At 42.9% G+C, this 16,231-nt stretch overlaps 1 protein-coding gene across 6 annotated transcripts in view; it reads left to right on the top strand.

Moving 5' to 3' along the window:
* Positions 1 to 16,231, top strand: part of TMEM241 (transmembrane protein 241) — a 102,171-nt gene that overhangs the window by 67,279 nt on the left and 18,661 nt on the right. For 4 of the 6 annotated variants that reach the window (XR_002345438.1, XR_002345439.1, XM_021097749.1 and 1 more), the window contains one exon: positions 15,471 to 15,535. Coding sequence is in view for 4 of the 6 variants with exons in the window: in XM_021097749.1 (XP_020953408.1) it covers positions 15,471 to 15,535 (65 nt within the window). In the remaining 2 variants the exon portion in view is untranslated. Of the gene's footprint in view, positions 1 to 4,864; positions 7,232 to 15,470; positions 15,536 to 16,231 lie in introns of those variants that run through there. The other 2 variants (XM_021097746.1, XM_021097744.1) reach the window with 2 other exon arrangements.

The following is a 16,231-nucleotide window of genomic DNA, read 5'->3' as shown; positions in this document are numbered from 1 at the left end:
AGAGCCAGTAGCTCCCTGGCTTTAGTTTTCCGTCCTCTTTGGGGCAAGCAATGGAGCAATGGTCTAGCTGGGGACTTAATAGTTCTGGGAGATGTAACAGCCATCAGGGACTTGCTAGCTTGCCTTAAATGCCAGGTTGACCTTAGTCTCTATGCATGAGCAGCAGCGATGGAGTGTGCCACACACCCACACATCTCTGGCCAATAGAGCCTGTGTGCACTCACAGAGGAGGTGTGAGAGAGCCAGCAGAACGAGAAGCCAGGGCGTACATGAAAACAGTCTGAAGTTTGAATATGTTCTGCAGCCCACACACAGACTCAGAAGCAGAAAGAAGCCTTTCTGGCTCAAAGCTAGTCTTTGCCAGAACACTAAGCTATGCAGATGTGGGGATGACCCCTAGAAAGGCATGCTTAAAAATAAAAGCAAGAAACAAAATTGAGTGAAGACCTGAGCACCCGTATCTTACATGGGAGACATATTTCACAGACTTAGTCCAAGGAAATTACTAAACAAGCAAAACAACAGCAACAAAAATTCTCTGGGAAAAAGTCAGAATCCAGAGTTGCTATATTATCTAAAATGTTCAGTATTCAGTGAAAAAAAGAGGGCATTCAGAGCAACAATAAAGCACCATCCATGCACAGGAAAGGAATTAGTCAATAGGAATTGTGTTTAGGTGTCTGTCCTCAGATGTAAGACTTAGCAGAAAAAGACTACAAAGCAGCTATTTCAATATGTTTGGACATATAAAGGAAACTATGCTTAAATAATTTTTTTTTTAAAGACTCAATGAATGCAGAATCTCAGAGAGGTAGAAATGATTTTTAAATAAATAACCTAATGGAAATTCTAGAGTTGAAAAGTACAATAACTAAAATGAAATGAAAAATTCTTTAGAGGTATCCAACAGCATATTTGAGATAGCAGAAGATAGAATAAGTGAACTGGAAGGTAGAGCAAAAGAAATTATTCAATCTAAAGAACAAAGTTTTGTGGGTTTTTTTTTTTTTCATTGAATAAATATCAACAGAGGCCCAGAGGCCTGTGGGACAACATTATATGTATAATAAGAATTCCAGAAGAAGAAAGAAGTTTAGGTAAAAAAATTATGATTAGTGGATGACTTCTTATCAAGTACAACAGAGCCCAGAATGTAGTAGAAAAGAAAAAAGGTCTCAAATCAATAACATAAGCCTCCACCTTAAAAAACAAGAAAAAAGAGGATCAAAATAAACCCAAAGTGAGCAAAAGGAAGGCTATGATAAAGTTTAAGGTGGAAATTAATGAAATAGAAAACAGAAAAGCAATAGAGAAAATCAATTGTTGGTTCTTTGAAAAATCAACAAAATTGACCAACCTCTAGCTAGACTGATGAAGAAAATAAGAAAGAAGCTATACAAATAATCAAAATTAGAAATGAAAGAAGGGACATCACTACTGATCCTATGTATCATTGATCCTCTACAAAAGCATTGTATAGTTTTATGCGAGCAAATAGACAATTTAGATAAAGTGGACAAATTCCCCAAAGGAACAAATTAAGAAAATTGACTCAAGAATAAAGAGAAAATCTGAATATATTCATAAAAGGTAAATAAATGTAAGTAATAATTTAAAAATCTTTTCATGAAGAAAAGCCCAGGCCCAGTTGGCTTTACTGATGAATTCTATCACATATTTTAAAAAGAAGTATTTTTTCGTTACAAATTGTTTTAGAAAATAGAGGAAGAGGGAATAACTCCCAATTTAGTCTGTAAAGGGTGTTACCCTGATACTAAAGCCAGACAAAAAATTCTAAGACACGACAGACCAATATTCCTCATGAACACAGATCTTTAACAAAATATTAGCAAACCAAATTGGGTAACACACAGGGAGGATTATACACTGTAATCAAGTGAGATTTATCCCAGGAATGCAATATGTGAAGATTAATTTAATATAGCATATTAATCAAAAATACATGGTCACATCAATAGGTACAGAAAAGTTATTTGACAAAATCCAATGTCCATCCATGATAAAAACTCTCAACCAGTCACATGGTAGAGAGGCTGGGCTTTCAGGGGATTTAGGAAAGGAAAGAATATTTGGCTTTAATCACTATGCACTGAACCCTTCTATTTTTTTTCACCCAGAAAGCAAGGAATCTGGAGTAGAAAATATATGAACATTGCTCAAAAATATTATGATTTGAATAAGCTTTGACAGTGTTAACTCTATCTGATATTTAAGACTAAATGCTATGGCATTTACATTCAGTTGTAGGATATAAGGATGATCTGCTAGGAACCATATCATTAATTATCAGTGCCTACATAATAAAGCATTTGCCAGATTTAAAAAGGTTTTAATAGACTCAATCAGAATAAAGTATAAAAGCACTCTCAATCTGACCTAATTCCGTCTCTATCAGCAGAGATAGAGAAGATTACATAGAAATGCCTTAAGTGGTTAATTGGAATGTTTGTCCCTGTTTTGATGTAGAGTTTGTACAGGCACAGTTATGCTAATGGAACGGGATTTCCCTTCCCATTGCTCCTTAGCCTAGAATGCTGCTCACTCAGTCCGGGTGGTAGCTGGGGCAGCCTTCTGAAATGTGGTCTTCTGTGAGTCTTCTATCCTGGAGTGTGTGGATGGCTTGGCAGTAGAGCAAGGAGGCAAGGAACAAGGGGTAAAATATTGCACAATTAGAAAATTCTAGAACCCACCTGAGTCCTCAGCATTTCAAGATAAAAGCAAAAAATATGAGATAATCTATGTGGGACAGCTAGGGAGTCACAAGATGCCATGAGGACCCAGAGCATCGTGTAAAGTCCCTTAAACCCCAGCCAAGACTTAATTGTACCTTCGCCTGATTCTCGGCTCAGCCACTTTCTAGGGGTGTGCTTCATTTTCTCATCTGAAAACAAGTTTAATAATAATGTCTACCTTCCCAAGAGGGTTGAATAATGTAGGCAGCCATGGACTGGTGAGTGCCAGCCGTTGGCAGGCCCTCCTTGGCTCCACCGTCACTGGTTTAATTCTTCCACCAGATCAACCAGCGATTTCCTGAGTCAGGATTTTCCATTTGTATTCACTAGTTCTAGGTTGTGAATTGAGTTGGGAACTGCCTCCTCTAGACACTTCTCAGAATTCAGCTTGCAGGAGAACAGGCTCTCTCACAGGGCATTTAATCAGACATTGTCTAACAAAAGAAGCCATTGATGTACCATTCATAATGTTGTTAAACCTATGTAAAGAGTCATTGATTCGGAACAGTTGCTGTGCCTGTGGAAATGTGTGTTTGTTGGTCTCCATGGAGACCACCTTCTGGCTGTTCTGGGATCACTAGCCTTAATTATACACTGAGATTGCCAGGGAGCCTGCAAAGCTGTCTCCATAACAACACCTCCTTGTGTAGTAAGAGGACCGCAGTCCTGAACTGCGGTTCCTGTTTAGGAGTTTTTCTTGAAAGAGTGGAGAAGATTCTGCTGGTGAGTTTCAGTCTCCATTTGATTTATCTTTAAGAAGAACGCTTGAGTGGGTAGGAATTTTCTCTGAGTTTCAGTCACCTCTCTCTCAGGCTGTTTGGCCAGGTCTCAGATGCATGGCAATGCCTCTCTTCTTCCAGCGACGTGTTGACTTTTCTCTTGACCTCTTGCCACGTATTGAACCAAGAAGGAGACTTGGCTATGTGAGTTTACTAGATAAAAGTCACACCTGTTTTAAGTATAGGATGAACTTGTAAACGTGTCCTCAGAAGTTGCTGTGAGGGTTGGATATTGGGCATTTTCAAATATCTCCCATGACCCTGAGTGAAACTCTTGCAGTTTTTGGTGGAAATTTTAAAAAGAAGGAAAAAGAAGAAGCTTATTGTATGTTAGGATGGAATCACACAGATTTCATGATTTCTAAATAACATCATTTTTTCCTCCCTTAATTTTTTTTTAGATATTATTTCCAAGGAAGTTCCAGAGCTTGACATGGAATCAAGCTTGAACTTCTAAGGCGGGGAAAAGTAAATAAATCTTTCAGGTTCTGGAGTCAGACTTAGATTTAGTTTCTGGTGTGTACACACACACACACACACACACACACACACTAACAGATGACAGACAAATTCTGGAGGTACAGCCATGATCCCCAACACATTTCACTCTCACTGTGTCAAGCCTATGCTGACAGAGAGATTGTTGGCTCTCCTCCATGTTCTGTCTCCTACTCCATGATTTTTCTTACTTCGTTTCCCCCAGTTTTATAGAGATATAATTGCCATATAACATTGTATTAAAGGTATATCATATAATGATTTGATATTTGTGTATATTGCAGAATGACCACTGCAATAAATTTAGTTGACATCCCCCACCTCCCATGTTTGCAAATAATACTGACTGCTTCAGGCATTAGCATATCATCCCTCTCTGTATCATGCTGGTTTTAGTATATGCAATGTTACTTCTTTTCCTTTATCATCATCATCTTCTTCTTATTCATCTGCATCATCTTCACCATCTGTTGGGTGTGGAGAGCCCGTTGCTGGCTTTCTGCACTTGCTCGATGGAAAAAGACCGTCAGAGAAGGGCTACTCCCTTCAGTTCACTATTTGCATTTCTTCCCATTTTCTCAGCGTCTTAAGATTTTTCACTCCTTCTTTCTGTCACATTTAAAAGCTCATTTAAACGGATAATTTGCTGGGCAGCAGTGTTGTACTCCTTTTATTTTCTTCCTCCAGCTGTTTTTCAGCACCTTGATGTATTCTGGAGAACAAATGATTAAACCCAATGAAGCTGTGCTGTAATGTAACTTTTATGTTGAAAGAGTGTGCTTACAAAATCTAATTAGGACTGTTTTCTAATTAAATCATTTTTCCTTTTCACAGTCAAAGCGGCTAAGGGCAATGGGAATAATTTTTCATGGAAAATTAAAACCCAGAGGCAGCAGCATAATTTCCTTTACAGGCTCTCGCTGGGCGACAAGAACTTGTCCATGTCTTTCCATGACATCACTGTGGAAGCGACAGGAACGTGAAATGGCAAGTTCAGGAGCCACTCTGTGTTTGCTGAGCTGTATGGAAACAGGCAGTGAGAAGCTAGTTATCTGGGAATTAGTCGTTTATAGACACGGTTTTCCCAGAGGACACATGGGAGGGGAAATACAGTTTGGGGTTGAAGGAAAAAAATTTAAATTCCGTTTCCAATTGTCAAAATAATTCTTAGGGAAGTGACTGATGCTAATGGACATTTTGCTATTTTGGATAAGGTTGTTGTTTTTCTTGTTTCCGATTACGAACTCCTCATTTTTCTCTGGGCTATTTTTAGTGCCATTGATCATCGCAATGTTCTGTACTGCAAAAATATGATCACGATTCTGGGTTTCACAACTTTTGACCCGGATGAATTCGCTTTAGCTCATTTACTAAGGAAATACTCTGAATTTCTGTTAAAGTGTTCTGACTGCAAGGTTTAGGCGAATGCTGTTGGTATCCAAGATAATGTATAGCACCTAAATGCAAGTGATTTTTTGCAGCACAAAGGCCAGTTAATTGGGAAGGTTTATACACTCTCCACCTGGTGGGAAGGGGGAAATGAAGTGATAGGTCCTTGGTTCCTTGTTAAGATAGCATTGAATAATTGAGAGCCAAGCCAGTGCTTAAATGCACTGATCCTATTTTCATGTGTTTGCAGGGTTTGCGCACTCAGGTCAGAAATAGAAGATGCAGTTCTGCATGTATCTTTCGACGTACCTCCCACTGCAGTAATGCTCTTGTCATGTACTACTCCTTTCTTTATATGTTTGAGTCCCCTTTTCCTTATGAAGGTCCTCTATCCCACTCCCTAGCACTGAGGCCCCTGAGGTGTGTGCAGAGGGAAGGTAGTTAGCGGAGCACTTCACAGCCTGCACATGCCCAAACCAGAGGGCAGGCCATGGGCAGAACCAACTGCCTGTGTCATTAGAGAATGAGCTAATAAAATGAAACACACTGGGGAGATCTGAAGGAGCAGAATTTCATTATGGGGAAGCTAAGTTTTGGCACATAATAGAAAGGAGGCGTTCCTGCTGTGGCACAGTAGGTTAAGGATCCAGTATTGCCACAGCTGTGGCGTAGGTCATAGCTGCTGCCCAGATTTGATCCCTGGTCCAGGAATTTCCATATACCTTGGATGTGGCCAAAAAAGGGAAAAAAAAAAAAAAAAAAAGAAATGGCATGTGGATTGGAAAGACTTAGTAGATATTTATGTGGTGCCGTTTTGTGAAAAGAGCTCATCTCTCCATTGGGCTTGGTGGCCTGCCCCCGACCCCCACCCCCGGGGGGGCAGGGGTCCCAGGTACCCCTCTCCCGTCTGGATCCCACTCACACTTGTTCTCCTGTTTTATCTCCAAAGTGGAGTTTGTATAAACAGCCGTTTGCTCATTTGTTCCTCTTTAAAATGTCTCTCTACAAACTTGGGGTTGCTGAGGGGGAGATGGAGGATATGGGATGGACGAGGAGTTTAGGGTTAGTAGATGCAAACTATTGGATTTGGAGTGGATAGGCAATGAGGTGCTGCTGTATATAGCACAGGGAATTAGATTCAATTACTTGTGATAGAACATGATGGAAGATCACATGAGAAAAAATGTATACATGTATAACCAGGTCACTTTCCTGTGCAGCAGAAACTGACAGAATACTGTAAATCAACTACAATAAAAATTGCTTTAAAAAAAGAAAAAAAAAATGTCTCTCTTACAAAAATTCGTCTAAACTTGCTTTTTCCCTCCTGACTCTACAGTGGCACTTTGATCCGACCCAGACAATCTTTAGATTAAGATTTCCTTTGTCTTTTTTGGCTGCCCCTCGGAATATGGAGTTCCCAGGTTAGGGATCAGATCTAAACCACAGTTGTGACCTACGCCGCCGCTGCGGCAATGACTGATCCCTTAGCCCGCTGTGCCGGGCCGGGGATCAAACCTGTGTCCTGGTGCTGCAGAGACGCTGCCGATCCCATTGCGCCACAGCAAGAGCTCCAGGTTAAGATTTCTGATGTTTTATTTATCCATCAGTAGTCCTCATCTGATGGTAAGGCCAGACAGTTAAGTATAAGCAGGTTGTGCGTGTTTATGTGATACTCAAATAGCCAGTCCGTTAGTCAAATATGCATCAACAAAGGTCTTTTTCAGTCAACAATGAATTGCCTGGTAGACTGCGTTCGTTTTTTGGGGGGTGGGGTTGGTTTTTTTTTTGTTTTTTTTTTTGTTTTTTTTTACTTTTTAGGGCTGCACCAGCAGCATATGGAAGTTCCCAGGATAGGGGTCCAATTGGAGCTACAGCTGCCGTCCTACACCACAGCCACAGCAACACAGGGTCTGAGCCAGGTCTGCGACCTACAGCACAGCTCACAGCAACCCCGGATGCTTAACCTACTGAGTGAGGCCAGGGGATCAAACCCCATCCTCATGGATACTAGTTGGATTCCTTTCTGCTGAGCCACAACGGGAACTCCCCAAATCCTAGCATTTTAAGGGCACACAGAGAGAAGTCAAAAGCTCTGAATGGTGTGGCCTAACATTTGGCAGTTTGGAACAGGAGTGCTGATGTTGCTCTCGGTGGGATTTCTAAGGTGGGAACAAAAGGCCTGAAGTTAGGAGGACGTCTCTTACTCTCACTTGAAGGAAAAAAACCAACCCAGTTCTCAGCCCAATGAATAATAGGGACCTCTTCCAATGAAGTGTACCCGCCCTGGCGCCTACGTTACACCATGTGAACCACTCAGGTCTGATCAAGTCCCGACACATCTTCTGTGAAGCCTGTCATGGTTACTCTTATTTTCCTCAAGTGTGCTCAGGTGGTTGACTCTTCACTCTGAGAATTATATTATGCTTGACCCAGTTGCCATACTCATGCCTCTTAGGAGGTTTTTCTTTTCCTTGAGAAAAATTTTTTTCTGGTTGCTCTGTGTGAAGATTCAGCAAATTTATTCAGCAGAAATTTGTAGAGTGACCTATCATATTCCAGGCAAGGAAGAGCTGTCAGCAGACAGTAGTGACAAATAACCCAGTATTTTGGAGCCAGAAAGCAAAATAAGAATCCCACTCTGCAGCACTGTAACCTTGGAAAAATTCCTTAGCTTCTGTATGTATCAATTTTCTCATCTGTAAAATGGGAGTAGTTGTATAACTTTGCAGAAATATTGCAGGGATTGTGTGAAATGTGTGTCGAGCAGTTAATGTTCACGCTTATTAATTGAAAAGAATGAGCTTTTCCTTGGTGTGTGGAGAAACCATTGCCATTCTAATGTCAAGAAGAATTTAAAATTACCAGATTCAGTTAGCACCATAGGTTTTAAAGTTCGTACTTCACTTAGTATGAGAATCTCTAGGTCCATCCATTTTCCTGCAAATGGCATTATTTCCTTCTTTTTTATGGGTGAGTAATAATTCCATTGTAAAAATATACCACGTCTTCTTTATCTAGTCATCTGTCAGTGGACATTTAAGTTGCTTCCATGTCTTGGCTATTGCAAATAGTGCTGTTGTGAACATAGGGGTGCAAATCTCTTTTGTAATTATAGTTTTGTTTCCAGAGCAGGATTGCTGGCTCAAATGGCAACTCTATTTTTAGTTTTTTTAAGGAACCTCCATATTGTTTTCCATAGTGGCTCTACCAGTTTACATTCCCACCAGTGTAGGAAGGTTCCCTTTTCTCCACACCATCTCTAGCAGCTGTTATTTGTAGACTTTTAAATGATGGCCATTCTGACCAGTGTGAGGTGGTACCTCATTGTAGTCTTGATTTGTGTTTCTCTAATAATTAGCCATGCCGAGCAAATTAGTCATGTACCTGTTGGCTATCTGCATGTCTTCTTTGGAAAAATGTCTCTTTAGGTCTTCTGCCAGTTTTTTAAATTGGGTTTTGTTTTTGTTGTTGTTGTTGTTATGAAGATGTATGAGCTGTTCCTATACTTTGGAAATCAAGTCTGTCAGTCACATCATTTTCTCTGCCCTCTTTAAATTTTGGGTACTTTTTCTCTTACCTTCTATGAACTAGATATTCATGTCACTGCTTTTCCTAATTACGTTCTATTATTTCTTCTTCTCTAAAATGTAGGAGTTTGTTAAAAGTCACCCGAGGTTTCTCTTGGTTTAGAATTTATCCTTCCCTCACATGACTCTCATCTCTTTTTGTTCCTCATCTGTATTGTCAGTCCCATTGTGCTTATTATAAATGCTGTGTTTTGATAGAAATCGTGGCTCACTGTATATTTTAATGAGGTGATCCCAGATGCTATTAATAGCTATGCCTAGAGCTTAGCCCAATATTTATCATTAATGGAGTTCCCGTCGTGGCTCAGCGGTAAGGAACCTGACTAGTATCCATGAGGGTTCGGGTTCGATCCCTGGCCTTGCTCAGTGGGTTAAGGATCCAGCATTGCCATGATCTGTGGTGTAGGTCACAAACATAGCTCAGATCCTGCATTGCTGTGGCTGTGGTGTAGGCCGGCAGCTACAGCTCTGATTCGACTCCTAGCCTGCGAAATTCCATATGCCATGGTGCAGCCCTAAATAGACGAATAATAATAATAATTACACTGATCCTGGATTAAATCATAGGATTGCTGTTGAATAAATTAATTCAATGTTTTTAAAACCCCACACAGAGTTCTCAGCCATAGCTGTGGTTTCTGTCTAGTGGATTTGGAATAGTTTCCTTGGTCCTGGAAAAAAAGAAAGCCTGCTCTCAGAGTAAATGTTTTCATGAGGTTTCCTCTTTCACCTGAAAGAATAACAGTCACCTGGGTTAGCAACATTCATATATGAGTCTGTGGCACAGAGGGATTCCAGTACAGTCTGCCACGAGCTCCAGCTCTGCCGCTGTGAGAAAGCTGGATCCTGCCCTTGCCTGGAGATGCCACAGTACCACCTGGATGGAGTAGTTCTTGAGACAGTGCTGGAGCTGGCAGGTGTGGGGCAGAGCTCTGTATGTGCATGCATCTCACCTGGGGGTCTGTTCCATGGTAGATGTTGTTCGCTAAGCCTGGGGGTGGGGTGGGGGCTGGGATTCTGCATTTCCTACAAGCTCCCAGGTGGTGTTGATGGCAAGGGTAGAGAAACATCTGTCCTGTCTGCCCAGCACTTTCCCTACCTTCCTCCAAAGAAACGTTCCTTCCCCCTTTCCAACCATGGACTTCAAGGATGAGCTTCCATGTTCTCCCATGACTCTGTATCCCAGGCCACAGTCAGTTGGTTCAGGTGCCAGTCAGAATCTTCCCTGACATTTTTGGTCTTGGAACCAGAGGGCCAGTCTCAGATCTTCTCTGCAGAGGCCCATCGAGGTAATTGATTGAAGAAATTCTCCCCATTCTCAGGTCTAGGTTCCAACTGTCCTTCATATATGAGAAGAGATTTAAAAATAATCTGGTGACCTTGGGGGTTATATCACCAGCTCTGATGATCCAGAGCATTTCCATAAAATGTTTCAGGCACTAACCATATACAAGTCTCTGTTGTGTGCCCCGAACATACAAAGATGACCAGTTCACACCCTGGTTCGGGAGACCCCCATTTCAGTAGAGTTTGGCTTGTACAATGATAAGTGATTACGGAAGCCCCTGGAAGAAGCTGCTGATCCCCTCGGATATGGGGATGGAGGCCAGGCTCAGGGAAAGTTTTCTAAAAGTGGATTTTCAAAAGGTGAGTTGGAATTGTTTGAGGCGGCCAGTGAAATGATTCCAGGCAGAGAGAACTTGCTGAGCAAAGGCAAGATGATGGCATGAAACAGTGTTTGAAAACTATAACCAGTTTACGTGGGAGGTGCATGGCTGAAACTGGGGCAATTACAGTAAAGGACCCTGTATACACGCTGCCATTGGTCACTTTTCCCTTAAGTTTTATGTATTTAAACAACAACAGCAGCATCAAAATAGTACCAAACAACAAAGCTACCTCTCCGATTCTCTCCCAAATACATGACTTTCTGGCAAGTTCCCACTGACAACCGTCTCTCTTTATTTTCCCTTAAACAAACAGGAAATTTGTCTCAGGATCGAAATGAATGTTTAAAAAACAAACCTGATCTGCTTTAAATACCAAAATCTGTTTAAATAACACAGAGGTTGTGACATCCGTTGACAAAGCCAGGAAGTTCAAAGCCCCGCCGTTGACACAATGTATTGAGTTCTGCTGTTGTTGGCAGCCTGGACTGTGGCAGGTTCTGGTGTTTGTCATTCAGGTCTGCATGTGCTGCATAAGGGAGACATTCCTCAGACCACAGGGCTCTTTCTTCTTTGGGGAAACATTTGTACTTTTAAAAACGCTCTTTGAAAGCGAGAACAACAATTGGCAGAAATGGCTGCTACTTCCCGCTCTTGAATGGCAAGTCCCAAGAGTAACTTGGAGTCTTCTTTCTCATGAGCACATTTTTGCCGTTTTAAAGGTTAAAAATAATAATAATAATAATAATAATTAGGCTTTTACTGACATCCATTTCCAGAATTAGTTTTTTCTTTTTTGGCCACCCTGTGGCATGTGGAGTTCCCAGGCCGGGGATCAGATCCGAGCTGCAGTTGCAGCCTAACCTGCAGCTTTGGCAGCGCCAGATCCTTAACCCACTGTGCTGGGCCAGGGATTGAGCCTACGTCCTCGATTCCAAGATGCTGCCAATCCCATTGGGCCACGGCAGGAACTCCATGTCCAGAATTTTTTCATCAACCTCAAACTCTATACCTAATAACACTGACTCCCAACATTCCCATTGTGGGTCAAGAGGGTTAAGAATCTATTATTTGTGAGGATGCAGCTTCAATTCCTGGCATCATTCAGTGGGTTAAGGATCTAGCGTTGCTGTGAGCTTTGGTGTAGGTCGAAGATGTGGCTTGGGTCTGGCATTTCTGTGGCTGTGGTGCAGGCCAGCGGCTACGGCTCCAATTCTACCCCTCCCTGGGAACTTCCATATGCCATGGGTGTGGCCCTAAAAAGAAAAAAAAAGAAGTGGAGTGGACTGTTGGCACAAACAGATTTATCATTCATACTTTCCAGTGTTCTTGAGTAGCCTTGGTGGCCCATGGCATATGGAAATCTGTCATTTGGACAAGGCATGAATTTGAAGCTCGTACATGGTGAGGTGGATGTGTGGGTGGATGTCACTTAGTGGGTAAGTCAGGTTGCCCACCTGCCCAGTGTCTGTCCCTCAGTGAAGCATTGTTGGCTGCTACTTGTCCACTTTATACAGTGACTTGTGAAGTGGTAGAACTTTGGTGACTGTGTCATGCGCGCACACACACAGGGGTGGGGTTGAGGGTAGGGGTGGAGGGTGGGGGAAGTGTTTCCAAAAAGAGAGCTGACTGCTGGGGCCAGTGCTGGAAGAAAGCAGAGAAGCCTAAGGAACTGAGGCCTCTTTTGGAAATAGGTTAAAAAGTGATTGATCTAACTCTTCAGTAGCTCTCCGGAACGTGTAAGTCCACTATAAATTCGCTACACAGGGAGTTCCCATTGTGGCTCAGTGGAAACGAACCTGACTAGTATCCACAAGGATGGGAGTTCAATCCCTGATCTGGCCCAGTGAGGTTAAGGATCCAGCATTGCCATGAGCTGTGGTGTCAGTCACAGATGTAGCTTGGATCTAGCATTACTATGGCTGTGGTGTAGACCGGCAGCTGCAGCTCTGATTAGACCCCTAGCCTGGAAACGTCCATAGGCTGCAGGTGTGGCCCTAAAAAGACGAATAAATAAATAAATAAATAAATTCCCTACAGAAATAAGACGAACTTCTTTGTGAAGTTTCACTGAGTGTCTCAGCTAGCGGCGAATTTGCTCGTTGAGAGAGAAAACTTCAGAGACGTTTGAAAGAGGAGCCCAGGAGAAAGCAGGGATCGCGCAGGCGTCTCCAGGAAGCAGCAGGTGGAAAGGCACCGGTCTGACTACCAACCCAACCTTATTTTTCAAGTCGGGGCTGGTTTGACATTTTTCAGAGGTGTTTGTCTTGGCAAAAGGTGCAGTAATTGGAATAAGCAGGCCCGCTGTCTATCTCAGGGCACACAAGATGTCTTCGAAGCCGAAGAAACCCGCAGAGGCACAGTGGCACAAGTCCTCGGCTGTGACTGTTATAGTGCATGGGGGAGGTGACGGCTCCCCGGATGAGCCTGAAAGTCATAGAAGAGAGGCCATCGGAGAAGCCAGTCAGAGAAGACCATGGCTGTACATGTGTATCAAATCATCCTGTTGTACACTTGAAATATATACAGTTACGTTTGTCAAGTATTCGCCAATAAAGTTGGAAAGAAAGAGGAGAGCTGGTCCAAAAGGGCAAAGGAGATGAGGACAATGGTGAAGGGTTAAAGAGGGCTTCAGAAATGTTGCGAGTTCCATTAACGCCAAGCTGTCATCACCAACCTCCATTAGCAGAATGAAGGCCTTTGAGCAATTCCAAGAAAGAAATCTCTGTTGGCACCACCCCAGGAAATACCCAAGAAGTTGCAAAAGTAAAGAGGAATTAATGAGAGTAATTTGGGTTCAGACCAGAAAAAGAAAGGGGGGAAACAAAATGCAAGAAATGGAGTTCCCGTTGTAGCTCAGCGGTAATGAACCGGACTAATATCCATGAGAATGCAGGTTCCATCCCTGGCCTCGCTCAGTGGGTTAAGGATCCTGCATTGCCATGATCTGTGGTGTAGGTCGCAGATGTGGCTTGGATCCCGCCTTGTGGTCAGACCAGAGTGAAGACCACAGTAAGGGCCGTCTTTATCCTTTGTAGGAAAAGAGGCAGTGAAACTGATGAATGAATTCATGTGGTTTGTATAACCTTGTCTCCCGGATCAGACAGTTGCTTTGCAAGATAATAGAATTTTAGGCCCACTTCATTTATGACCATAGATACATAAGTCCTACGTAGGATGTCAAACAAGGAGAAAGGAGGTTGGGAAGAAGAGCTGCTTTTTAAGATAAAAGCCACCACTGAGTTTTCCCTTTGAGAAATCCGTTTCCTCTCATCCTTCGTGTTCAACTGTGCAATTGTCTCTTTGACCCTGCTCTCACTTCTTTTTTGTTCCCGAAGACACCACAGGTCCTTTTTTTTGTTGTCAGGGTTTTTGTTGTGGCGCATCAAAAAAGGGAAGCGAACAGAAAGTGACTTCAAATGAATAAACTGCTACAGTGGTTCTAAGATCTCACAGAGTGTTCAGACCAAAGGTTCCTGGTTTATATTTCCAGACTTTTGTTTGTTTGTTTCTGAGATGGCAAATGAATGAAGATGAGATTCATTCCACATACTGAACATCTGCTTGCTGCCTTGTTCTGAGCTTGGGACCTGAAGAGGACTCCAAGGCAGGATATGACGTCCCCATGAGAGAAATGGCCATTGACATCTCCACGGGCATCCAGCCTGAGTGACCCATCCTGAGCCAGTTGCTGCTCTCTTCTCATGGCAAGGAAGCAAGTCCTTGGGGTGACCTTCCTGGTGGAAGCTGTTGTGCGTTCTGGAATGCAGGGTTCTGGAAAAAAACATCTTTCCTGAACAGACATTCCAAGCATTGCCAACATTGGGTCTTTGGTTCATAATCACTCTTTGTGCCGACTGTTTAGAGGCTGCTCAGGAGTCTGAGTCCTGTTCCTGCCATTCTCAAGAGACTTTTCTGTAATTTCTAGCTCCGAGACATGGGGGGTAACCTCTTCCCTCTCCTTTGGCCTCTAGATTATTTCGCAAACAATTAATTAATGATTTCAGAGTTCCCGTTGTGGCTTGGCAGTAACAAACCCAACTAGTATCCATGAGGACGTGGGCTCGATCCCTGGCCCTGCTCAGTTGGTTGAGGATCCAGCATTGCCAAGAGCTGTGGTATAGGTCACCGATGAGGCTTGGATCTGGAGTTGCTGTGACTGTGGCACAGGCCAGCAGCTGTAGCTCCAATTCGATACCTAGCCTGGAAACTTCCATATGCCGCGGGTGTAGCCCTGAAAAAGCAAAAAATAAAAAAAGTAAAATAAAAAATAAAAAATGATTTCATTGGCCCCTCCCTTAGGATACACCTGGTTTCCAGGACTGTATGTCATGAGCCAGCAAGACAGGGGCGTTTGACAGAGCGAGAGATGGTGCTGTAGGCAAAGGCAGGTTGAGGGCTAGGTTTTTAGCTGGCGTATCTGGGAACAGGTGAATGAGTACTTCTGACCTTGGGGATGGTTTTTGTGCAGCTGAGACAAGATGGAAACAGGGCTTCTTGCTGTGCCCCTGCCCTGGAGAGATGACTGAGATGCTGGCTCTGTGACTCCTCTTTTGGAGAGTTCAGAAGTTAAATGTCTCTTCAAAGATTCTCACCTCAAAATAGGCTAGGACTTAGCATTTTCTGCTAAGTTCAGGAGGCTAGGAAGTGTGTGGGGAAAAAGATACAAAAGTGGGGAGACGTCTGATGTCTGGGATCTGAATTAGCGCCAACTGAGCTTGTGAAAAATGGCTTTAGAGAAGGTTACCGAGCTCCTGCTGCTCTGCTGACCTTTTGTTGACATTATTTCTGCAGGTGATCACGGCTGCTTTATCGATATTGCTGTTTGATACCATCCTGACCAGGGGCACTGTGGGATGGTAAGTCTTTTTTGCAAAGAGAAAGAAGAAGCAAATTAGTTGTTTGGATTTCCTTGGGATACTGATATCTGCTCTCAAAAGTTGAAGAAAGGTTGTGCGTTTGGGGTATATATTTTAGGGACATATGAATATACATTCAGAAGAATGCATATATCATGAATATTTTCACAAACTGAATATCCCATACCTACTACAGGCAGCACCCAGAGCAGGAAACAGAGCCTCACCAGGACACCTTTCAGCCACTCACCCACACAGCAGTAGCCACTACTGGTGAACCATCAATTATATGTGCATGTAACTGTAGCTATAACTGTAACTATGTTTGTGTTTTTCCCCTTTGATACTTCAGTTCATTTTCTCGTAAGCCAGCTCCACATCCTTCCTTGTTTAGAATGCCCTCAGCCATTTGCTCAAATACAGCACTGCCTCTCCCTCCTATATTTGAGCAGAGACCTGAAGGAAATTGGGTGGGTGAGCCCTGGGGACTTCAAGGAGAAGAGCAAGTGCAAAGGCCCTGAGGTGGGCATATGTTTGGGCTGCTCAGGGAGCAGTGTGGCCGGAGCAGGTTGATAGGGGAGACTAATAGGAGGTGATGCTGGAGAGAGAGTTGGTGGCTGGCCCTGCGGGGTCTTAAAGGCCATTGTGAGGGTGCGGCTTTATCCTGAGTGAAGAAGGGAAGTGAGCAGAGGATTT

The sequence above is a fragment of the Sus scrofa genome, chromosome 6 (genome assembly GCF_000003025.6).
Source record: "Sus scrofa isolate TJ Tabasco breed Duroc chromosome 6, Sscrofa11.1, whole genome shotgun sequence".
NCBI lineage: Eukaryota > Metazoa > Chordata > Mammalia > Artiodactyla > Suidae > Sus > Sus scrofa.
This window is presented reverse-complemented; position numbering and strand designations above follow the sequence as displayed.